The sequence below is a fragment of the Brassica oleracea genome, chromosome C7 (assembly GCF_000695525.1).
Source record: "Brassica oleracea var. oleracea cultivar TO1000 chromosome C7, BOL, whole genome shotgun sequence".
NCBI lineage: Eukaryota > Viridiplantae > Streptophyta > Magnoliopsida > Brassicales > Brassicaceae > Brassica > Brassica oleracea.
The window spans coordinates 33,336,572-33,361,326 of NC_027754.1; the positions used below are offsets into that span (position 1 = coordinate 33,336,572).

The 24,755-nt window shown below is 35.8% G+C and overlaps 5 protein-coding genes and 1 non-coding gene across 6 annotated transcripts; 2 read left to right on the plus strand and 4 right to left on the minus strand.

Moving 5' to 3' along the window:
* Positions 1 to 2,002: 2,002 nt before the first annotated feature.
* LOC106301361 (beta-1,4-mannosyl-glycoprotein 4-beta-N-acetylglucosaminyltransferase) lies at positions 2,003 to 3,982 on the plus strand (the record flags this gene model as incomplete). Its single annotated transcript, XM_013737740.1, is given in 2 exon segments — positions 2,003 to 2,073; positions 2,501 to 3,982. Coding segments are annotated over 2 exon segments (1,167 nt in total). The 3' UTR covers positions 3,605 to 3,982.
* An 820-nt stretch (positions 3,983 to 4,802) lies between these two features.
* LOC106301388 (uncharacterized CRM domain-containing protein At3g25440, chloroplastic) lies at positions 4,803 to 7,641 on the minus strand. The gene is made up of 4 exons (XM_013737767.1): positions 7,525 to 7,641; positions 7,094 to 7,364; positions 6,208 to 6,609; positions 4,803 to 5,878 (listed from the first exon to the last, which is right to left on the minus strand). The coding sequence occupies exons 1-4, from the start codon at positions 7,608 to 7,610 to the stop codon at positions 5,036 to 5,038; spliced, it is 1,602 nt and encodes a 533-aa protein (XP_013593221.1). The 5' UTR covers positions 7,611 to 7,641; the 3' UTR covers positions 4,803 to 5,035.
* A 78-nt stretch (positions 7,642 to 7,719) lies between these two features.
* On the plus strand, positions 7,720 to 7,791 carry TRNAD-GUC. Its single transcript has one exon. It is a non-coding gene; the product is annotated as a tRNA-Asp (tRNA).
* Positions 7,792 to 7,867: 76 nt separating this feature from the next.
* On the minus strand, positions 7,868 to 10,536 carry LOC106306346 (serine/threonine-protein kinase HT1). The gene is made up of 6 exons (XM_013742923.1): positions 9,869 to 10,536; positions 9,484 to 9,616; positions 9,209 to 9,404; positions 9,006 to 9,130; positions 8,568 to 8,726; positions 7,868 to 8,379 (listed from the first exon to the last, which is right to left on the minus strand). Exons 1-6 carry the CDS (start codon positions 9,997 to 9,999, stop codon positions 8,053 to 8,055), a joined length of 1,071 nt encoding a protein of 356 aa, XP_013598377.1. The 5' UTR covers positions 10,000 to 10,536; the 3' UTR covers positions 7,868 to 8,052.
* Positions 10,537 to 12,137: 1,601 nt separating this feature from the next.
* On the minus strand, positions 12,138 to 14,651 carry LOC106306345. Its single transcript, XM_013742922.1, has 5 exons — positions 14,283 to 14,651; positions 14,127 to 14,200; positions 13,394 to 13,699; positions 13,222 to 13,305; positions 12,138 to 12,794 (listed from the first exon to the last, which is right to left on the minus strand). Exons 1-5 carry the CDS (start codon positions 14,619 to 14,621, stop codon positions 12,497 to 12,499), a joined length of 1,101 nt encoding a protein of 366 aa, XP_013598376.1. The 5' UTR covers positions 14,622 to 14,651; the 3' UTR covers positions 12,138 to 12,496.
* Positions 14,652 to 16,931: 2,280 nt separating this feature from the next.
* LOC106301919 (serine/threonine-protein kinase D6PKL3) lies at positions 16,932 to 20,190 on the minus strand. Its single transcript, XM_013738405.1, has 3 exons — positions 19,806 to 20,190; positions 18,724 to 19,556; positions 16,932 to 17,977 (listed from the first exon to the last, which is right to left on the minus strand). Exons 2-3 carry the CDS (start codon positions 19,539 to 19,541, stop codon positions 17,113 to 17,115), a joined length of 1,683 nt encoding a protein of 560 aa, XP_013593859.1. The 5' UTR covers positions 19,542 to 19,556; positions 19,806 to 20,190; the 3' UTR covers positions 16,932 to 17,112.
* Between the last annotated feature and the right edge of the window lie 4,565 nt (positions 20,191 to 24,755).

Sequence of the window (24,755 nt, forward strand, 5' to 3'; positions counted from 1 at the left end):
AATTTTCGATGCACACAATCTAAATCATTAATTTTGTAGAATCCTAAAATCAATGACACTCCAAATACGACTCCTATTTTTAAGCTACTACATTAACCAAATCGTTATCAATCTTACCAACACAATTTGCATATTACTTTCAAACTTTTAAATGCAGTTTAATCAAATATGGAAATGTAAAAATACATTTATTAGTGTTACTTCAAAATATGTATATTCACTTTTCAAAAAGTGTAAATCATGTTTGACTAAATATATTATATTACCTTAGGATCCTATTGTCATAATCTATACTATTAAAGCAGGATCTTATTGTCATAATTACCTTAGGGGCATGTTTCCTTCACTAACATTGCATGTTTCATTAAGGGCAATTAAGTAATATTAATAACAAATCTATATTGGGTCATTATTTTTGGATCCAGCCCAAATCAAATCTCTCTTGGGCCATTTAGGCCTATTAAAAAATCAGATTCAATTCTCACCTTTTTTTTTCCTTTGGACCATTGAGTCCAAGTTCAAATAATTTTTTTCAACTATTCTTAATTATTATTTTTTTCTTTTCTTAATATAATTTAAGCATTCATAAAAATAATTGAATTTTTTTATTGAAAAGTATAAATCTTTATTAATTATTTTAATTAAAATATTAACCCCATAATAAAATTAATTTATCAGAGTTATACCAACTTAATTCATTAAAAAAATAAAGTTTAATTTTTTTAACATAAATAGTCATTTAAAATGAAATACGATAAATAAAGATAAAATTTTTAAGTCTTTTATAAAATAAAACACAAATATATGAAAATGTGACATTTACTAAATATTTGTCAATTGAAAAAAAAAAACAAAAATAAATCCGCGCTTTGAAAGCGCGGGTCAAAATCTAGTTTCTGATTAAATCTGTTTACACATGAGTTCAGACAACAAAAATGCACATTGTGTTGTAAAATGTATTCATGATTCAAAGCTTTGCCATGATCACACCAAGAACAAATTTGTTACGTTCCGACCGTCTAATGTTAATCGTTTTTTGACGTCCGAAGTTTATTTGACATGTTAGCCCAATTAATTTGTTTTTTGACGTCCGAAGTTTATTTGACATGTTAGCCCAATTAATTTTTTTGGAGGTCAAAAATATTATTTACTCGTCATGATCATGCAATTATCATATGACATTTTCTTGTGTTTTGTATCACTTTCACAATAAAATATTTTCTGAAAAATTAATATTTTACTATTTCAGTTCAAACACTTATTTTTTTTTACAAAAAAAATTCTAAATGTGAAACCAATAATTTGGTAATAAACCAAAGATAGTCGAAACAAAATTTTTTTAAAACACTGCTATATTTCACAAGTGAATCCATCTAAGACCAAACCTGTGTGTTTGTCTGAAAAACCAGAGATATATGTCGTGTGTTTTGTGGTTAAAACCGTAAGAAACTGCTTGTCCGTCACTGATAATGCGGTGGCATTTGCCGTTATATTCACATACATCAGCAGCAGCAGCACAAAAGGAAAACGTCGAGTCACGTTTTGGGACTCCCACGCGTCAAAACTAACTTCAAACCGTAGGGATTATTTCTTAATCCAGCGGTTTAACGCGTTACTTTAAAAATCTGTAAACGCTGAAACTGACTGTTTCTTCATTCGAATCCCTTTTTCTAAAAAAAAAAAACCTACGATAAGTATTTAATTATTATATTTTCCTGTGGAGAGAAATTTAAAGGAAAATCAAGTGACATTAATTTGCGCCTCTTGTCTCTTTGGATTACAGAGATTCCCATTCCTTAAAAGGCTCTCCTATTTTTCTATTTTCTTTCTTCTATTGAGATTGGAAAATAAAAGTAGGTTTGCCTTTTTCGTCGATTTATTTTCCTCTCTTTTTGTTTTTTCTGTTTCTCTGTGGGTTATTTAGTTTGGGGGATTAATCGATTTCGTGGCGTGAAGAACATTATACGAATCCTCTCTTCTATCTCTCTCTATCTCTCTGCAGTCAAAATCATGTCCGATGGTTATTACAATTCGAAGAAGACCGATGATATCTGCGACGATGTTTGTGGACAGGTTTGTTTAATTTCTATCCTTTTTTTAATTTTCGAAATTACGTTTCTTTTCGAAAAAAGTTTTTTTTTAAATCGAGTTCTGTAAAATTCGTTTCCGACAAATCCGCCGTGCACGACATCACTGTTCTGGTTTTGTAATCCTGTCGGAACAATTTAATCGCGAGAGAGCCCTTTGATTCTGGACTTTAATTTTACAGTTTTAATTTTTCAAGTTTTTTTTTTTCCGGAAGCTTGAAACTTGATTCCTTGATTTTGAAAGCTCTCTATTTTTGTATCTATAAATTAAATTATTTTTTAATTCGCCAGATTGTTTCTGTTGCTTGACAAGAAATTTGATTTTTCTTTCTTGAGTTTCATTGTTCTGTGAAGGTTGTTTATTTTTGGTTTCACGGTATGAATCGTTTCATTTTGTTTTTGTTATTCAGCAGGGATCTAAAGCAGCAGCAACAATCTCACGCCTCAAATGCGTCCTCCGAGGCTTCGACGTCAGAACTCTCCTCTGCCTCTTCATCCTCATGCCCTTCGCCATCTTCGCAATCTACCTCCACGGCCAAAAGCTCACTTACTTCTTCAGACCCCTCTGGGAATCCCCTCCAAAGCCCTTCCACACCATCCCCCACTACCACACCGAGAACGCAACCATGTCATCTCTCTGCTCCCTCCACGGCTGGGGAGTTAGAGAATCACCTCGCCGCGTTTACGACGCGGTCCTCTTCAGCAACGAGATAGACCTCTTGACCGTCCGCTGGAAAGAGCTTTACCCTTACGTTACACAGTTCGTCCTCCTCGAGTCAAACTCCACCTTCACCGGTTTGCCTAAACCGTTTGTCTTCAAAAGCAACAAAGACCAGTTCGCCTTCGTGGAGGAGCGGCTAACGTACGGGAACATCGGAGGACGGTTTAGAAAAGGAGAGAACCCTTTCGTCGAGGAGGCCTTTCAGCGTGTGGCGTTGGATAAGCTTCTTAGAATCGCTGGCATTGAAGAGGATGATCTTCTGATCATGTCGGACGTCGATGAGATTCCCAGCGTTCACACCATCAACCTCTTGAGATGGTGCGACGATATCCCTCCGGTCCTTCACCTCCAGCTTAAGAATTATTTATACTCTTTCGAGTACTACGTCGACAGCAAGAGCTGGAGAGCTTCTGTGCACCGTTACAGTCCGGGGAAGACTCAGTACGCGCATTTTCGACAGAGCGATGTTATGTTCTCTGACTCTGGATGGCACTGCAGCTTCTGTTTCCGCTATATAAATGATTTTGTGTTCAAGATGAAGGCTTACAGTCACTCGGACCGTGTCAGATTCTCTCATTACCTGAATCCTAATAGGATTCAGGATGTTATATGCAAAGGAACTGATTTGTTTGACATGTTGCCTGAGGAGTACACGTTCAAGGAGATGATTGGTAAAATGGGGCCTGTGCCTCGCTCTTATTCGGCTGTTCATCTACCTTCTTACCTGCTGGAGAACGCTGAGAAGTATAAATACTTGTTACCTGGTAACTGCGTGAGAGAAAGACAGACTGGGTGAAAGTGTTCTTGTCTTTAGTCTTAGTCAGGCTTCAGAGGCATTTATTGATCACCCTAAGGCACAGTCTTTTTGACCCCAAAGAAGAGAAGTCAAAGCATGATTGCATATAACCCAAATGCTGGATTCAGTTTGGTGAGTTCTGAAGAAGTTTTGCATCAGTTTCTTTTGATACAAGAGGGTTTGTGAGAAAAAAGAGAGAGCTTACTTTGAGTTAAAACTGCACAACACTTCCCAGGTTTTTTCAACAATGGGGAAAAATGTTGGCCGATTTAGTAGTATAGGATGTTTCAGGATCCATTTGTTTATATATTATTATTACTCTCTGCGGTTCTTTGTTCTTGGTTATTTCAGTAATTATTCATTCTTATTCATTTTCTATCTATCTATCAAAACTTCTTTGCATTGATCTTATTCTTGGCTGCGACATAAACATCAGCTTCTTGCTTCCATGTCTTGTCTGCAAAGAGTTTTGTTCTTTTCGAGTTTAAGCTGTGTGTATTGTGTTGCTGTCAGATTCTGTGTTGTATCTTTCTTTAAGGGTAAAGCAATACAGAGAAGATGCTGTTTGATTACTTGAATTCCAGCCTAGAAATGAATCAAAGAAACAGAAAGGAAGCCTTTGCTTTGAAGTTTAAGAACTAAAAAATGTTATCTTAAGAAAGAATCTTGTACTCATCTAATAACCATGTGTCTCTGTTATTTATGAAACTGCTTTGAACAGATTCCCCTTTGACTTCTAAGAGAAGGAGGTTACCTTGTGGAATACGTATGGTGTGATAAAGCTAATCTCAAAAGTCTACTTTTACAACTTCGTAACGCAAACAAGAGAAAAAAACAAAAACATGGAAAGTACAAGCTTTGCCAGAAACATACAGATCGTCATAACTTGCCACTGCAAAACCAGAACAATATATTCAACTGCAGTTAAAAAAAACGAATTGCCTAACTTTTTTTTATCCAAAATACCTAATTTTATCCGAATTTATTCGATATTTTTATTTGGAAACTCGATTTTTTAATATTAAATTCAGAAATCGAGTTATCCAACCTTTTAATTTGAATTAACCAAAAACCGAAATCTAACTGAAGCCAAATTGGATTCGAAATTATCTCGGATATAAGCTGGTCTCTAATCTTATTACATGAACCTAAAACCGAAAGGACTGAACCCAAACCTCACCGAATCAAATTTCCTAAGTACGCGCACATGTCCTATATCTTTTGAAAAATACGAAACCCGAAATAAAGCAAACAGATACCCGAAATGCTTTGTCTTCCAGTGAATCATACAAACCAAAGCCAACAATAGAACCTTATCAGCTTTCAATATTCAGAACACAGTTTAAAATCTTTCAGTTCTCATTTAATAATCCGAAACCAAGGATGACAAATAAAAAGATCAGAACTCTGTGATCTCATGTTCCTCATTTTCTAATCACTATCACAATCCTCATCCCTTTGTTTTCCACTCTTGGTCTTCGAATTGTTGTTACTGAACCTTGGTTGTTTAGTTTTGTTTTCATCTTCGTCCTCCTCGTCGCTGCTCGAAATATAATTAGCTGGTGCATCTTCTTCATCTCCTGAATCCCACATTGTGCTATCAAGATCACTCAACACATCTTCATCACTCCTCACTCGAGGTCGAGGATCATGGCTTCTTCTCATAAAATCCTGTCCCTGACCCTGCCTTCTTGTATTTGATCTTGGCCTATCAAACCTCTTTGGGATCTCATCATCATCCTCAGAATCCAATTGATCAGTGTCATTATCATCATCATCATCACTATCGTTGGATCTCCTCTGGCTACGTGTATCCCTCTCATTTCTTCTAAAGCCATGACTCGAGTCTCCGTAGCTACGCATCTCAGGTCCTCTGCTTCTTCCTGCAAACTCCTCTCGGTTCCAATACCTGATTCTACCAGATTCCTCTTGCTCCGCAGCCTCCTCTTCCTCCCACTCCTTGTCTGCCGCCTCTTCTATCTCAGCTATGAATCTGTCTAGCTCCTCCTGGTCACTATCTTCATCAGCCGGTTCTGTTTCTTCCGTATTCACCACACTAGTCCCTCGCTCTGATTGTTTATCTCCATGGAAGACATATGGACTTCCTTCTTTTTTGTCGATTGCGTTGAAGAACGTTGAGGCAACTCTCTGGATGCTAGCCATGGCAACCGGATCTTCGGGGTTAACACCCATTCTCCTTAGCTGCTGTTCTGTTTTCTTGATGTTCAGCTTCTGAGATTCAAGTGCTTGCTCAAATCTCGCTTTAAACAAAGCCTGCAAAAACATAGATACTTGTTCATACCATACCAATACAAAATAACTGTTAGAGCAAGCCACACAACAATACAATGATTTATAAATTGGTCTATGTGCCTAATCAGCAAATCGGACCTAAACTAAACAATTTTTCTAAACCGATTTACCAAAAAAATCGGTTTAGATGCACAAAATCGGTCTAGGCTCCCGCCTAATCAAAATTCTATGCCTAACAGCCGCCTATTGATTTCTTGAACATTGCTACATGTCGTTAAGAAACAATATCCTAACCTGAATAGTCTATAGATCAATCAAACTCAAAATGGCAAGTTTAAACAGCTTTTTACCTTCCGTTTTGTGAGAGTGTTGACAGGGATAAGGTTCTTAGGCTGCCTGTAGTTTCTACCACGGAACATAATAATAGTCTTCACGTTATGTATATTAATGACTACCCCGCCGCTAAGTCTCGCTATCATGGTGGCCATCTCTTTAATCTTTTCCTTTGGGAAGTTATCGCAGCAAACCTGCACCGTCTCATGAAACTTCCAGTGCATATGCATGTTCTGGACCACTCCTCCAAAGACTCCACGAACACCAACAGGGACGTAGTTTTTATTCTTGAAACCGATTTTCTTGAACGCTTGGATCTGCTCCGGTGTGAAAAGCTCAGGATCATGAACAGGAGATGGCAGCTCAGGAAGATCGTACTTCTTGAGCTTTTGCAATAGAAGTGCAACTTTCTTCTTCGCCTAACACACACAATAGCAATTTAAACATCAGCAACTTAAGTCCATACTTAGGCATGGGCACATTTATCCGGAACTGAAGAACCAAAACAAAAAAAGCCGGAACAAAAACCGAACCAGATTTTATAAATATGTGCATGGATCTTATATCTTTGGAACCGAAAAAACAAAACAAAACCAAATTTTATAATATCTGCACGGATCTTATATCTTTGTAATCGAAAAACCACAACTAAACAGAATTTTATAAATATCCGCACAGATCCTATATCTCTGGAACTGAAGAACCTAAACTTAACTGAGAACCGAATGGGAACATGGAAAGTTCCTACAGGAACCACACTTCTAAGTTCTAACTCAACACAATCTCAAACCTACTCATAGTAAGCAAAATCAAACATAAAGTTTCAAACTTTGAACAGATACAAATGCAAGTAGCCCAATTCAAAATCACCAACGCAAAAGAGAATGATAGATAGATAGATACCCTTTTGAGGTTGTAGATGAGTCTTTCTTCATCAGTCATGAGTTTCTTCTTCAATTTCTTAGCTCTCCTAATCTCTCTTAACGTCTTACCAGACTCTTTCCTCATCCTACTCTCAACTTTACTCCTCATGCTCCTTCCTCTCGATGTAGACATAGCTCGAGACCATCCCTTGAAGACTTGATGCATCAATGAACTGGAGTTGAATTCATTAGAGCTACCAGGCTGAAGCATCACATTGCTTGTAACCGGATTCGATGACAAAACCAGATTCCTTCAAAAATCAAAACACAACAAGAAAAAAGATTTCTCCAAAAATGGGTTTATAGATTCCGCAAATATTATAGCAGAACCAATCATTTGGGGATAAAAGGCTATAACTTTAAGATGGGTATTTAGTTAATAGGATCAGTGTTTAGGAGTCTGAGATTTACCTGGAGGAATCTGATTGAAGAAGAGACGATAAAGACCATTTACAAGTTCTCGAGCAATGTCTCGAGAGACTCCTTGTCGTCAACATTTGGCCAAGCTAGTGTCCGAAAGGAGACCTTGAGGGTTTTAGAAGAACACGATCCTAAACCATTACTTTAATAATTCTTATATTTGGACTTTGAAAACATATCAACAAGGTCGTTGTAGTATAGTGGTTAGTATTCCCGCCTGTCACGCGGGTGACCCGGGTTCGATCCCCGGCAACGGCGTTATTTTTTTATCTTAACACTTTCTTGACATTTAGTCACTCCTCACTACAGATATACACTAGAAAGCAAAAACATATAAGGTTCAGAGTTCAATATTTTTCACGTGGGACACGAAGGCACGAACAATAAAGTTTTTTTTTTTTCCCTTACTGTGATCTAAGTTCTTTGCTATTTATATCATTCCATACAACAAACACTTCCTCTCCATTTCCTTTACACAATTACAAACGATATCTTATAAATAGTATTCATCACCATCATCTATGAGCAGCAGAAGAAGAAGCTTCCTTTTGTTTCCTTCTCAGACGAATCAGCAGCGTTAACGTTCTGACCTGAACCATCTTTCTCTCTCACATTCATCAGCGAACAAGTTCCAGGAGAATCCGGAGAGAAAACCACGTTTTCCGACGAGAAAACACGTCTCACCGGAGGAGGAACGATCTGCGGAGGGGAAACGGTGGAGAGGTAACGGAGGAGCATTTGAATTATCTCAGTGAAGTTTGGCCGTTCGTTAGGATCTTCTTTCCAGCATGATGTCACTATCAGCCCTAACTCCCCTGGTAAATCCTCTGCACTAGGCCTCAAGTTCTATCACAAAAAGACACAAAATGCTAGTTTCAGGTTCTTGAATCAAGTTCTTGTCCAAGAAAGGATTTGATTAGACCAACAAGAAGCCAAGGATCTTTCGAATAAGTAAAGATCAAATGAAACCGAACCAAACCGATGGTTACATGATCGGTTTAACTGGATTGGAAGCTGAGTGGTTTAGTTTATACCTTGAAGGCAGCGGCATAGGCTGCTTGTAGATTAGACATGCCTTCAAATGGTAACTTGTTGAGGATGAGTTCCCACAAGACGATGGCAAAGCTGTAAGCATCTACTTTATGGTTATAATGTTTCTTCTCTCCATGTCTTAGTGTAACCGTACTGTATAGCTGTTTCATACATTCAACGGAGATTTCTTATTAAGATCAATGTTCTAAAAATCGGTCTAGGTGCCTTCTATTCAGCAAAATCGAAAAACAAATTGTTGAATAATTTTTTAAAAATTGGTGTAGACGTTAAAAATAGGTATATGCGCCCGACTAATCAATAATTCCATATAAAGCGCATAATTACCGCTTAACTATTTCTTGAATATTGATTAAGACAAAACGCAAACAAATGTTTTCTCTTTGATGGTTTAGTAGTAAGATAGTTAGTTAGTTAGTTACCTCAGGGGCCATCCAACGATATGTACCAGTCTCTGCGGTCATCATTTCGGTTAATGATTCTTCTCTCGCTAAACCGAAATCAGCGAGTTTTACGGTTTTATGATCCGCAGATAAGATCAAATTCTCTGCAAACCAAACGCAATAAATATTATGAGTTTTGTTTCATATATTATATGCTTTTTACAAAGATGCGGTTTGATTACCAGGTTTGAGATCGCGGTGAATGATTCCATGGGAATGCAAACATTCCATGGCACGAGCAATGTCGAGAGCAAACGCTACAGCCAAACGTATATCCAAACGTTTAGGCCGCAAGCTGACTAGATACTTACGCAATGTACCGCCTAGTAGAAGCTCAGTGACTATAACCATCATAGGTTCTTTGCACGCTCCAATGAACTACATATATAAATATAAATTATGATACTAATTTTAGACAAATGAAGAGAGGGTTGAAGGAATAAGAAAAGGGCGAAACCTTGACTAAGTTCTTGTGCTGAACTTTGGACAACATAGCGATCTCTCTTGCAAACCGGCTGTCTCTTTTGGCAATCTCTTCAGGGGACTCTCCTCTTTTGATGATCTTAATCGCCACTGTTTGGTTTCTATACCTAAAACAAAGAGAAGACACAGATTGTAATCAGAAACAGAGTATTTGATCCTTTAAGTTAATTCAACAAACTCAGACAAGATATGCAAAAGCCAGAATAGGTAGTTTTAAAGCCCAAAACAGAGTTCGTACAAAAAGGTATGTGTTGTAAAAGCAATATGATTAGGGATTAAAAAGAGACAATCTTTGTACTTTTAGTTTTAACACTTTACTGTGTGGAGGATCATAAAGTTTTTAGAAGTCAAAGCCTTACTTCCCCTCATAAACTTTGGCATGAGCTCCTTCGCCGATCTTGGGACCAACAAAGAGATGACGAGGATCAACCAGCCATTTAGGATCCAATTCAAACCCTTCGTTTGAGTAAAACCCACTTGCAGATCCCATTCTTTTTCTCCAGACAAAGAACACTGATTATATGTTTCTGACACAAAAACCCTAACTAGATAGAGGGGATAGTTACCAAAGTTGGGGTCTTTTTGATTGATTAAACATGACAGGTTGAGTAAAAAATGGAATTGGAATATGAAACTGTACAATCGGATTAGAGAGAACAAAGATGCTTTTTTTAGATTCTCAATAAGTAGAGAGGATGATGACACAGAAGAATAAAGAGAAAACCCAGAGGAACAAAAAAACTATAAATCGTTTTGGTTTCTGTAATAAATGGAAAATAAAATAATTAAATCTGCACGGGAGAGATGGGAATTTAGGAGAGCGACAGAGAGATGGAGATGGAGATGGAGAAGAAGTATGGAGGAACTGAAGTTGACACTTTGAACTGAAGGAAGGAAGGAAGGAGAAGAAAATAAAAAAGACACAACTAGATGGAGATTTGGTCAGAGTTTGATGATTCGTGTTCGTTTGGTTAAAGATTTTTAGAGGAAAATTATAAAAAGTTTCTTTTTTTTTTTTTAATTAATGGCTTTTCAGAATATAATTAAGAAAAAAAGGATTAAAGAAATCGAAAGTGGTTTGCTTTTTCCGCGTAGGCGTCAGTGAGGAGGAGGTGACAAGAAATCTCCTCACCTCTCTCTCTCTATTCGAGAAAACACTTGCAGACGCGGATGCACCACCAGCCACGAGTCCTTTTCAACCTCTTTTCTTTTTGTTTCTTTTTAAAAAGTTTTTGTATAGAAGAGCATACATGATAACTAAAAAGAACATACATTTGATTCATACTATATATGTAAATTGTAATGTATTCGATTTTGTATCGAGTGTATTCAATTCGTTGAATTTTTGTTGGATACTGGTGAAGTGATGCATGAATAATTTTACCACTAGCAAACAAATAGAAGTATGTTTTTTTATGGTCGATTGTCAGCTTTCGGTAAACCCCACACCAAAAAATTATACGATGCTGGTTGACAATTTTGACTTTAATATGGATCCTAAGACTTTTAATTTTGGGAGGGACAACGTTATCTTAAAAGGACAATAATGTGGGCTTGATAGAATAGTTTTCGAAATGATGAATGATTGAGAGAATCCTCCCAAAACTTTTCAACGCTTAAATAAATGGAAAATATACAATGTAACTAGTTTAGAGTCTTAGGGATTGGGAATGATTACCTGACCAGGTTATGCTGGTGAGGGAAGGAGAAGTCTCACTTGATATCAAACATAATTATTGGATCTTTGACCATAGTTATCTCATATGCATAATCTTCATCATCCATATGCCAAATAGAAAAGGTATTTAATAAGAGTTATATCTATATGTTGACAAAAAAAAAAAGAGTTATATCTGTATATATGAACTGTGCATTGTTGCACAAAAGACTGAACTGGCTGCAATTGTCCTTTCGAACGAATACCTTATCCAATAAATCACACAAGTCACGAAAAGATGTATGGCAATGACATAATGACACTCTATACAGTAGCATTTCTTTTTCCTAACTTGGCGTATGTATTAAGTCATTACCATGTCGATATCATGTAACTTTATTTTTGCTTAGCCGATTTCATTATTACTAACTTCGAAAATAGATTACAGTGTAAGTTAGTTCCGAATAAGTTGATTACTGAGCCAAAGATTGCGTGGTAAGTGGGTTGTTGGAGCTAACTTTGGTTGGATTTACATGAATTCTAGATCCCTTGTGTCATTTTCTTTGTTTCTTTCTTCACATTTTTGACCAAAACTGAAAAGTGTCAGTAGAAAATCTCGTCGGTGAGGTAACAGCCCGAAACAAGGAGATAGGTGGGATCCATTTACTTTAGTACTTTCCAGTGTCTTTTTTTTCCTTTATCAGTTGTTTTTATTATTTATAACATTTGTTTCTTTGTTATCATAAGAAAAATGAGTGCTCAAGGTCTAGCCAGCAGCAAACTAGATTTCAAAGAAACAAATTTTCTTGAACATTTAAAAAAAAAATAGTTTAGAGATTCAAAACATCGACTTAGACATTCATCTAATCAAACATTCTCTTATAAAATGTCTAATTACGCCCTAACAATGTTTTGAACATTGAAAAAATTGATTGATGACATTACTAAACAAATAAGAGGGAGATAGTAAATCTATAACAGTAGTTTGTATCCATAATCGCATATACACTAGAAGAAACTGATATGTCCATGTCTAATTCGATTTATACAGCCAATTAAATCGATTCGTTTAAAGCCAAAGCCAAAACGAAAACACAGAAAATCAGGAGGAAAATGCTAATATGTATTTATTCAAAGGCAGTGTATATATGCCATTCCTGTATTACCAAACCGATATAACCCAGCAGACCAAATGATGGTTAAGTGGTTTCAAGAGATCATATTACCTCCATATTTTTCTTTTCCTTTACTTGTATAATATGGCTACCAAAAACAAAGTCTCATACTTGTTGTAACCTCTTCTTGTAATGTCATCGAGCAGTGTGGTTTCTTAACCTGATTTCCTGTAAATGCTGTAAGCCACGGCTATGGTTGCTACAGCCCCAACTGCGGCAGCTCCCAACAGAAGCTCTTCTTTCTCAATCGACCTGAACCAGTTCTTCTTCACGGATCCTTCTTTCTTGACTGGTTCTGGAGTTTGCTCCTGGCAACATGAAACCCCGTTTGCACCTTGGCAACAACCTCCTGTGAATCCCTTCTTCTCCACTTGTAAGCCGTTTCCGTTTGGGATTTTATGCTCATCCTCTTTCACAGCTTCCTCACCCTCGGGTATTAGTCCCATCTTCCCCCTGAAACAGAAATTATATAGATATTGAAAACTGAAATACAGCTTTCAATGAACCTGAAAGGTCCCTTTACAAACTAAAGTGAGTGAGTGAAGAGTTATGAGCTTCCTAGTTCAGCAAAGAAAAACCTCAGCCAAAGTACACATTACATGTTACCATTTGCTGTCTATAAGAAGAAACTTGTTCACTGTGATTCTAGCAATTCCTTGCAGTATCATACTGGCTAGACATAATACGGACTTGCAATTCTCACTAGTAAACAAAAGTTTTCTCAAAAAGCAGTTTCGGTTCCAACACGAAGGTATACATCTAATTCAAAGTTTACACGCATGTATGTCAGGTAAACAGTATACTTATACCATACACGAGGAAATGTAAAGCTGATTTAACTGAGACATATCTGCAACAAGCTGGAAACAAGAAAACAAACCTGGAAAGGTTTTGTATGATTTCTCCTTTTGCAATATGCTGATCAAGCATTGCAGGCACGTCATCAGGAGTCACATAGCCATACCTACAAAATAACAATACCATTCAATAATGCATAAGATCCCCTGTTACAGTTCAATTTCTTCTCTGACTTATACAATACATTTTCTTACCAGTGGCCAGAAACATTTCCAGCTGAATCAGGGCTGAAGACAATCAAATTTCCAGCATACTTGTGACCACCGATATGAGAACATGGCTTAACGAAGATTTTCCCAGAGAGTCCACGCGAGCCAATCTCCTGCTCAAACTTCTCCATTAGAGCTGGTCCACAAACACCGCATCTCTTGTCCCGGCTTCCATGAGCACACACAAACACAAAGGAGCCTGATAACTCTTCCTGAACCCCAGAGGTCCACGGTTTCCCATTAACAAGCACATCTTCCACAAAAGCATCCACATCAGTGTCCTTAATCGCCCTAAGAGAAAGCAAGTGTACAAAGGATGAGAACCAAAATGGCTACAAGATCCATAAACTATTATCAACAGCCTGATCTGAAACTAACTTTTCCAATCTCAAGTTTAACACCATCATCTGACTATCTACAGTTTCGAATAGAAATCGAACTACCAAACATGAATTCGAATCAACAAATCTCCATCCGATTCATCTTAATCGCCCTAAGAGAAAGAAACAACGCAGATTGAGGATTAAGTGATCAAGAACGCAAGTGCACATCAACAGAATGATCAGAAACTAGCTCTCAACACCATAATCTCTATAATTGAAAGACCTAGAATCTGAGTATCTACAGTTTCTAAATCAATCATTCGTAACTGTCCATAGAAATTGAACTACCAAGTATCAAGCACGAATTCGAAACTAGCTGAGGAATCAAAACTCACTTGTATCTGATCATCTCCGGGAAAATCAACACATCTCCATCCGATTCACCTCCACCACACACCGTCAAGTTCGTCTAACAACAACATAACGCTCAACAATCAGCAGCTACGAAAACGATTGGTCACACCAGAAAAGAAAAACGAATCTTACTATACCTTAACAGCGAAATCAGCTCTGCGATCCTTGAACGACTTAGCGAAACGCTGCGGAAGACCTTCAGTTTCGACGCGAGGAAGCCAGGTCTCGTGACTCTTGTAGCAAAGGAACACATGGCGACCGTACGGAGCAACGGAGCCGGCGAGGGTGCCGGTGTACATCTCCTGCCGTTTAAATCCGTACAGCTCGTCGTCCGAGACCGGTGCAGCGTTAACGTTGTTCTCTACTTCCGCCATCGAAGAGTACTTCACTCCGAAAGCTAGGGATTCGCTCAAGTAGAGAGGAGATTTGAAGAAGCGAAAGGATCGAAATGAAGGTGTTAGAAATTTCGTTATCATTTACTTTTATATTTTCCGAAAAATAAAAGTAAAGTCTCGTTTATATTCGTGTAATCTTAACAACCGTCGCTTCCATGCCCACGCAGATTGGGCCTGAAATTAAAATGACTGGTTGGTGATACAAGCATTGTACCTACCACATTTCACCGTCTTTCCATTCCTAACCTACCTACCAGTTTACTCGTCCGTCAAACTACGTCAGTGACTGACGGTTACTTTAGTTAAGACCAAATACTCTTGATTATTTTTTATTTATTAAGAATATTAAATCCATTTTGCATGCTAATTGTCTGACTATAACCCGGACAGTTGTTTTTCACAAAAACAAATTCTACTTTAGAAATAAATTTAAGAAGCTTTTTTTACTGGTTTTGTATCTATATTTTCAGATTTCCTCTTTTTCTTTTGAAAAAAATCTTTCTATGATAACAAAATTAATTGAAAAGAAATCTTGCCACAAACATCTTTCGATTAAAGCGATGGTGCGCATAGTAGGCAAATCAAAAGGAATGTGAAGAAGAAATGGTTGATTTCCCAATCTCATTCAAGGCTTCGAATGGGTAAGGAAGATCAAAAAACGCAGATCATACAAAAATGCAGATCAAACAGAACAAATGCAGATAATAGAGATCAAACCGAACAAATGCAGATCAATCTAATTTAATAAATTATTGTACTTAATTAAATATTTTATTTTTTCATGAAAATTAAAATTTTAAATAAAATAAAACTTATTATATATAAGCAATAAATATCATGTTGACAAAATAACAATAAATATCATCATTTTAATAAATATAGTGATTTTAAAATTATATGAAAAATCATCAAAATTACAAAAATTATAAAAAATATTCTTGTTTTGTTCTTATTTTTTTGTATATTTATTCGATTTTTGGTTTTTTATTACCGTTTGGTTCAACTATAGAACTGACATTGTCAAATTTTATATATATGTTATTGTATCAACAAAATCTTTATTTAAAATTTAAAATATAAAAATGCATAAATGTATATGTAAGAAAAATGTGTTATTTCATTGATATTAAGTAATTATAATTAAAATTTATAATTTATAATTATATGTAGTTAAATATGAATTACCAAATATGAAAGTAAATGCATAAAACTAAAAATTTTTTTTTTTTTGTTTATATATATGCATGCATGAAGTTTTATATAAATTTTGTATTAATGTTTAAAAATTATAGTGAATTTTTAATTTAATTAGTTTTTTTATAAAATAAATTATGAAACTGTTTGTGAATTAAAATAAATAAATAGAAAATAAAAGTATTTATAGGTTATTTTAAAAATACTCCTTGAATTTTTGAATTCTTTTTAATTGATGTAAAGACAACCTGAAAATATAAAAACTATTAGACACAAGGTAATTATCATTTTTTATTTGTAATAAAAAAAATATGTCCAGTACTATAACGTAGAATGAAAAAATTACCAAACTTTATTTCTGAGAAAACAATTAATTTGTTAAGTAAATGAAGTGTAATAATGAAGAGTGTTTATAATCAAGGAACTTAAAAAAAAAAATCAGGCCATTTATTGGCCCTCTGCCTCTCGCCAGCACCTTTTCTTCTATAATCTGCAGGACAAATAATCAAAGACAAAACCAATCTGCATGCAGTTCAGTTTTTAATTTTTTTTTACTTTTTCCAGTTCTGCATTATAAACATGAATGGGTAACAAATGCAGTTCTATCTGCAAATTAAATATCCTGCATTATTTCTGCATCTGTTCTGGATCACATTCACAGCTTGGTTTCTAGAGTATCCCCAATCCCACACCTACCAGACTGATGTATTGTGGATCAATCATGGACCGATGTGTCATGTGTGGACTCAAATGATTAATGAAGGCAAATCAAAGACGTTGCATCAGTGGAGTTAAGGCGAGTATACAGAACGTCTACTCCTTTGGGTTATGTTATACCTTGTGATATGTGTATTACATCGATTCAGCTTGCGACAGATAAAACATATTTGCTCAAAATGATTGAAGATTCCCCCAACTAGTCTTTTTCTAGCTCATAAATCTCACAAAGCCAATAAAATTACTCATCCAATTAAATTTTCTAACGACTAATGTTGATTTATTATATACAGTTCCAAATAAAAACGGTTCCTTCAAAATTTTAGATTATCTTAGAGCATGTTTATTGCAGGTCTCTTAGGTTGGGTCTCTTAGCATAATATAAAATGCGGTCTCTAAAATAAGAGATATAACTGATATATTTGCGATTTTACAAAATAAAACTTGATTGACAAGCAAAACAACATTTCCATAGTTGGATTAAAGGAAACATGTTTTCGAATATGTACAACTTCACCATAACGTGAAGACACAACAATAGTCATCAAATCATCCAGTAAGATAAAAACACATCAGACCAAAGTCTAGACAAACCCCAAAAGCAAAAATCATTATACACTTGACTAACATACGCCGTAAACAATCAAGAATGAGACACAGACTAGAAGAAATCAATTTCCAAATAATTACCGGAAGGCTTCACATCAATAACAACAGTTGGCGGCTTAGCATCTCCCTGACTACGGCTACAACCATGTCCTTGACTCTGAGCATTATCCATAATCTTCACCGGCTGTGGAACCTGAGGCGGGTTAGTGCATCTGATCAAAGCCCAGTTAATACTCTGAAAAAAAGGATGCTGCTTAATCTCAGTAGCTCCCCTCCTATAAGCCAACCTATGCTGAGGCTCCTTCACAAGCAACCCTCTGATCAAGTCCCTAGCCGCAAAGCTCACGCTAGGATGCTCCGGAAACCTCAACGGCTGTCCAACCACGTTGAACAGCGTCGCTCTGTTCACGTCTCCTCTAAACGGCGTCTTACCAAACAGAAGCTCGTACAGGAATATCCCGAACGTCCACCAGTCAACCGCGCTTCCGTGCCCCTCTCCTTTGATGATCTCTGGCGCTAAGTACTCGTGTGTTCCGACAAAGGACATGGACCGCGCGCTTGTCGGTTCAGCCATGAGCTCCGGGAGTGGTCTGACCTGCCGCGCTGACTCGTTTAGTTTCTTCTTGTTCTTGCTTTTGGATAAGAACCGTGGAGTGAAACACACTGGCTGGATGCAGTCTGGCTGGACGATGCAGCTCGGCTGGATGCAGTAGCTTGAGGGTTTGGATTCGAGTGTGGTGGTTGCTGCGAATCGAACTAGGGTTGGAGAGACTGAACATCTCAGGGAGAGATCGAAGTCTGATAGCATTATGTGTCCATCTTCACGTACTAAAACGTTCTCAGGCTTAAGGTCTCTGTATATGATCCCAAGCATGTGTAGATACTCCATAGCTAGAAGCACTTCAGCAACGTAGAATCTGCAAGCAAAACATCAAAACGCAACTCTTTCAACAAAACGCGAACTTTATAAACTGCGAGAACACAAACCAATATCAAAATCGCAGCTTTTTCAGCAAAACGCAAACGTTAAAGAACTCAAACCAACAACAAAACCGCAACTTTTTTAACAAACTGCAACGTTTTTTTTTTTTTGCCGGCAAACTGCAAAACGTTAAGCCGCAGAGAACGCAAACCAACGTCAAAACTTTTTCAGCAAAACGCAAACGTTAAATGGCGAGAACGCAAACCACCATCAAAATCCATACTTTTATAGCAAAACGCAAACGTTTAACCACGAGAAGTTCTCGTCGAGAACGCAAACCAACATCAAAATCCCAACCTTTTAACAAAACGCAAACGTTAAACCTACAGAACGCAAACCAACATCAAAATCGCAACTTTTTCAGTAAAACGCAAACGTTAAACCGCAGAGAACGCAAACCAACATCAAAACGTTTTCAGCAAAACGCAAGCGTTAAATGGCGAGAACGCAAACGCCATCAAAATCCATACTTTTTTAGTAAAACGCAAACGTTTAACCACGAGAACTCAAACCAACATCAAAATCGCAGCTTTTTCAGCAAAACACAAACGTTAACCCGCGAGAACGCAAACCAATATCAAAACCGCAGCTTTTTCAGCAAAACGCAAACGTCAAACCACGAGAACGCAAACGTTAAACCGTTAGAACGCAAACCGCAGTTTTGAGTTTGAGTTCTGTTACCTGGCAGCATGTTCCGGGAAGTACTTGCCGGGCTGTTTCTGCCGGAGAGAATGCAAATCACCACCGGGACAAAACTCCATAACCAGACACGAATGATTCTCCGTTTCGAAATGCGAATACAGAGTAGGCAAGAACGGATGATCCAACGACTGCAGTATCTCCCTCTCCGTCTGAGCCCTCACGAGCTTCTTCCTCGCCGCAATAGCCGCTTTCTCCATGACCTTCACGGCGAACGTCTCTCCCGTTCCGATCAACTCCGCTAAGTAAACAGTCCCGATGTCGCCTCCTCCGAGCCGCTTCACCAGCTTGAAGTCTTTAGCCTCAAGAGACGACCCGACCCGAGACCTTACCTCCTGGATCGCGACCCATCGCTTGTCGTTGTTAGCTCTGTGAGGCTTGTAGCCGGCGCTGTTGCTCAGCCCGCTCGAGCTGCTCTCGTCGCTCCCCGTGCTTCCTCTGTATGTTAACACGCCCATCTTCTCGAGATCGATTCCTCCGACGTTGAGCGTGCTCGCGCAGTCGCTGAAGCTTTGCTTGGCTTCTGTGTAGAGCGGCGCTGTGTAGAAAGTGTTGGTTGGGCTCGGGTAGAATCTAGGCTCGGGTTGTTTCTTCTTCTTATTCTTCGTCTTCTGTGTGATGTGAGATGAAACAGAGTGTTGTTCTAAAACTTCAGGGGAAGTTTCTGTTGCTGTTAATGGCGGTTCTTGTTTCTTGGTGGCTCTTGAGTCGATGGAACGTGACGTAACGGATGGTTTGGATTTAGCGTGAGTGTTTCTTGGTTTGGAAGATGAAGAAGCGTGATCGATTGAAGGATCCATTGAAGGTGTTCGATACTTCAAAACAGAGGAAAGAAAGGGAAAAAAGTGAGATAAAGAAACGATTTTTATATTCAGATAAAAGGAAACCTAGCAAAGATTACGGTGACGTTAACATGATTCCGTCTAAATGATTAGGGTGTTGCTTAAACTTCATCAACTACAACGATTCTAAGTAACCGCCGAGAAAAAAACAGAGAGAAAGAAAACGTTTTTGAGTCTTTTTCCCGCGAAAATTTCACAAAACAGAAACGTTTTTGAAAGAACCTGCTTTTTTTGACGTTGATCGAGAATGTGTCTTCTTCGTTGACGAGTTAGTCTTCTAGATCCGATCCCATCAATGTCTAATAGAGAGAGAGGGAGAAACGATTAAAGAAAGGTATAGTTGCAGGTTGCTTCTGCTCTTTCTCTCCTCTGTTTTTTTTCTTCAGGTGAATGACGAAGACAAGAGGGGAAATTAATAAGAAAAAAATAGAAATCTGTTCGTCGTTTAATGGGAAAGTTAAACTTTTTACACTTCTCGATCTTGCGGTGTTCCCTCTAAAGCAATGTTTCTTGTTTCTTTGCTTTCTTTTCTTTGTTTTGTTGTAATTGTTTGTTTAGGAAAAGGCTAACTACTGTAATTAAGTAGAGAGCCGCTTCTGAGCACTAGTTAGTGGATTAGTATTATACACTCGGTAGTGTATTTGTTTATTTCTATGCTATCAAGTTTGAGCTATTTAATAGTAGGGTCGTAAACACATAGGGCCACCACATTAATTCTGAGCATATTCGATGAATCTTGAGTTCAAAATTTTTTAAAATAAAATTGACTGATGTCTCTTACTGTGAATAGTTTTATTTTTATATGAAAGTGTGAATAAATCCAATTTTTGGTTGAATGTGGTATACATTTTTAAGTTTTTGTGGCTCCATAAAAGATTTTTAAAAGAACCAAGAGGATTGTTGGGCCACGCTTTACCACCATATCCTATCCTATCCTATCCTATGAAAGGCTCATATGCATAAAGTTCAGTTTATAGAAACAGTAATTAGTAAATAATCATTAAAAGTTTAATAGGTTAAATTTACCATGGTGTTAGTATTAGAAAGGGCAAAAGTTGATAGAAGTATGATGGCTATGCCAGTTTCAGTTTTGATGGCCCTATGCGCCAAAGAATTTTGTCAGAATACAAATAACTTTAGGGATCAAACAAGGTAGAAAGTATAGATTAACCCACAAAAAAAAATCAGGTCATAATCTGAAATATTATAGAATTCTATTAACCCCTTCAAAATGTAGACTTCATTCTTATAAAAAAAATTTGGCTAAAGTTTTTCAAATTAAACATAAACAACATTACGGAATATGGATTTTAATCCACAAATTCGAAAAAGATAGCAACAAGAAAAGGATCGAAAAACAAGCCCACAGAAAAAGCTTTAACTAAAAGTTAGTAAAACAAGAATAAGGAACACATGACTAGTCATTGCGACTCCCGCAACCACGATCATTCTTACATAGTTACTAGTACTACTAAATGACTAATCAGATTATATGGAACCTTGCTCGAATTTAAATGGTTTCTTCCTTATGTTATTTGTTTCAGATACATTAATCCTTAATATTCAAACTTACTTTCTGAACTCCCAGAATGAAATATCATTCCATATCAGTATTCATAAAACAATCTGAAGAAGAACATTAGGTTGGCTCATTTCCGTTATGATTTTCTGAACTCCCAGAATGAAATATCATTCCATATCAGTATTCATAAAACAATCTGAAGAAGAACATTAGGTTGGCTCATTTCCGTTATGGTTAAAGTTTATGACATATTCAAGAAAAATGTTTAGTTCATATTTAACAAAAAAAAAGATAAAGATTAAAAATTGAAGAATTTTTTTTGTTTTATTTAACATTTAATTTGTTTTATCATATGCAGTTTTGATTCACTAATTGGTCCACTTTTTCTAAAGTTTTGGCATTTTTATATTGGGATAAGACACTAATTACTATATTGGACTTTTGGTTTTTGGTTGGTTAAGTTGATTTTAATTTGGTTTTTGGTTGGTTAAGTTGATTTTAATTTACTTGGTTAAGACTAAACCGATTAAACCTTGTAAACCGATTTAAAACCATGATAATTAAATTTCGAACTATTGATTTGTGGAGAAATAAATTTACAACTTTCAATTCATGGGAATCTAGCACGGATCATAGTTTGGTAAGGATTTGGTGCTATTTGATAGTATCGTGGGAAAATAGATCGTCGACCCTATTGGATATAATTATTGATTGGACTTCGATGTTAGTAATTCATTTTCTTACGACTTAGGCCAGCATTAACGCGGGTTTTGGATGGGTTTCTTACGCGTGGGCCCCCCCCAGAATTCGACAAAATACGATCTCCAAAGTTGCCAGATAAGAAACAGTGTTGAAGGATTTTTTGTACTGTTTGCGGGTCCCACTAACACGTGGCGGCCCGTAATTGTTTTTTTTTTTTTAAATCAGAAAGAGAATAATAAAAAAAAAAATAATAAGAAACCCATTTTGGGTTTTTGGGTTAATCATGCCCTTAGAAGTTAGTAATTCATTAAAAGAGAGAAACAAAAAAAAAATCTACTTTGGATTATTCTTTAAACTCTTAAACTGATAATGTAATTTGTGAGTGAAAAATAGATAAATGAATTTATGTACTTTAGTATAGAAACATATGCGAGACAAGGGTTATCCATTTTCACAAATGATTGGTTCCAGAAATCGATTTGCAGATAACATTTTCTATTCAATGAGATTAATTATACATGGAATCATAATCATCTTATATATTAAAACATAATTCACGACCTTGATTCATGTGCGATTTTTTTTAAAAATAGATCTAATGGACGTATTCCTAAAACATCATGATACATTTAATCTCTAATCTTATCATTTAAATTTTGGGCCTACCAAATTTTTTTATTATGCTATCAATAATTGGATTTAAACAATAGATGATCCATTGAATTTATAGATAATATAAATTAAATAAATATAATTTAATGTTGTAATATTATACCTCCATATGTTAAATATTTAAATATTTGTCGATGTTAACTTTTAAAATTATAAATATTTTTTTTAAATAACAAAAATCATATTATCTAACAATGATTAATCTTTACTACCTTAAACCAATGAAAACAAATTTAAACTATATAGTTTTTTTAAAAAATTAAACAAAAAAATTAATCAAAAACTAAATATTTAATTATTTACTCGATAATATAAATCTATGAAGCGAAAAGTTTAATTTTTTAAAAACTTTCTAAATTTGTGAAATGTTACAATATCTTTGAATATGACAATAAAACTATATTGTAGTAATCTTTTTATATATAGTTATGATTTTAATAATGAAATAAAATTGAAAAATTAATATATAGAAGAATATACAAATATATGTGAAAATTTGAAACAATCTATTCAACGAAAAATATACCGTAAATTTATTATGTTTTGAAAATTGATAAACACATATATATTATAATATATAGTACCAATTTAGAATTGAAAACAAAATATTTATATAAAAATAAATGAAAACAAAAATCTCGATATCTAGTTAGATATTAATTGCACCAGTGTAGCTTTGTTGGTGAATTTTAGTTAAGAGTATTTTATATCACGAATTACGAAACATGTCCTCCTAAGTATTCGAGACGGCTGGTACATTGAACCAGCGTTGATAAAAAGAATTAATAGCATTTTGTTTTTTTTAGTGTAAAAAAGTTATACTATTCTTCGTGTATGATTGTTTTATCCTTTCGTCTATGATTGGTTGATACTGTAACTTTATGTTGTTTGATTTATAAATTAGGCTGTAATTTTTTGTTGTGATTTTATTTTTTTAACTGTAGATTTATTTTCAAAGACATAAAAAACAGTAAATGAAAAATGTAAAAAAAATTGATTTCTAGAACTATCATAAATTTTCCTACTTTTTGTTATAAATTAACTTTTTTAAAAGAAAACATAATCGCTTTACAAAATTTTTTTTAGAAATAAAAATGGTACAGCATCTATAATCCTTCCCCATCAACCTCTTCATTTCTAGAAAAATTACGATAATCGTCTAAAATTCATTAACATAAATATGTTGAATGAATATTAGCATTAATCAATTGTTGACAACATATAGATTAAATATCTAACTACACCATTTTAAGGACAGAAACGATACAACTTTTTAGTCGGAAAAAAAGAAAGAAAAGAAACAACTTTGATAAAAACAGATGAATTAATTAGTTATTAAAATACACTTAAGACTGACCAACTTTTTAATGAAGTAAACGGAAGTTACGATCGAGGCGTCGCACCAAAAGCTTCACATGGACGCACGTGAACTCTTGGCAACAACACGTGGACGAGGGCTCTTGTCGTCCGCCGGCGCATCTTTTTCTCGCGGCCAGTGCATTCATTATATGGTCTTGCGTCTATTGGGAAGGTAGTACGGTAGTTGACACAAACCGCATTGCTTATTATCAAATTAAACTTTGATTATCAAAGCCACATATTATTTAAGGAAAAATAAATTGGATGTAATAGAATGATGAGGTTAATATAGAACGAGGCCACAAAAAATTGAGGTCATAGTTGTTTTAATACATTTCAATATGGAGTCCAAACACATGAACGTTTTACTATCGTTAGGCTGAAGTCCGATCATTTCAAAATTCTATTGTTATCTAAATTTCTGAAAGTACACGTACACCATACAATTCAAACAACAGAAAAACATGTCTATTCGGAGTCATATTAGGATAATGATACAATATACCATTTCCATTTTTCTTGTAGGATAACTACCATTCTACTTAGGATATATCCTATTCTCATTAGGCTTATGAACCATCGTTTGTGTATCAATGTATAAGGTTTAACCTAAATCAATAAGAAAGTCTATCAAAGTTGTCAAGAACATGAGTTTCTACAAGGTACATAATACAATTCAAAGAACAGAAAAACATGTCATTCTTCTTAAAGATAGATGGACCTTCACAGTAGGCGGAACACTGGTGTCAACGTGGCCGTGTCTGGATCTGTTCTCTTCTCGCATATCTCGCACCAATAATCTCCACGTGGATGCTCGATGTACTGCAACGACAGGGGGTGTTTGTCGTATACAATTTGGGCGGAGTAGCAGAGCCAAAACATAAAAAGAAGTCTTCACATTTGCCAATAAACAGAAG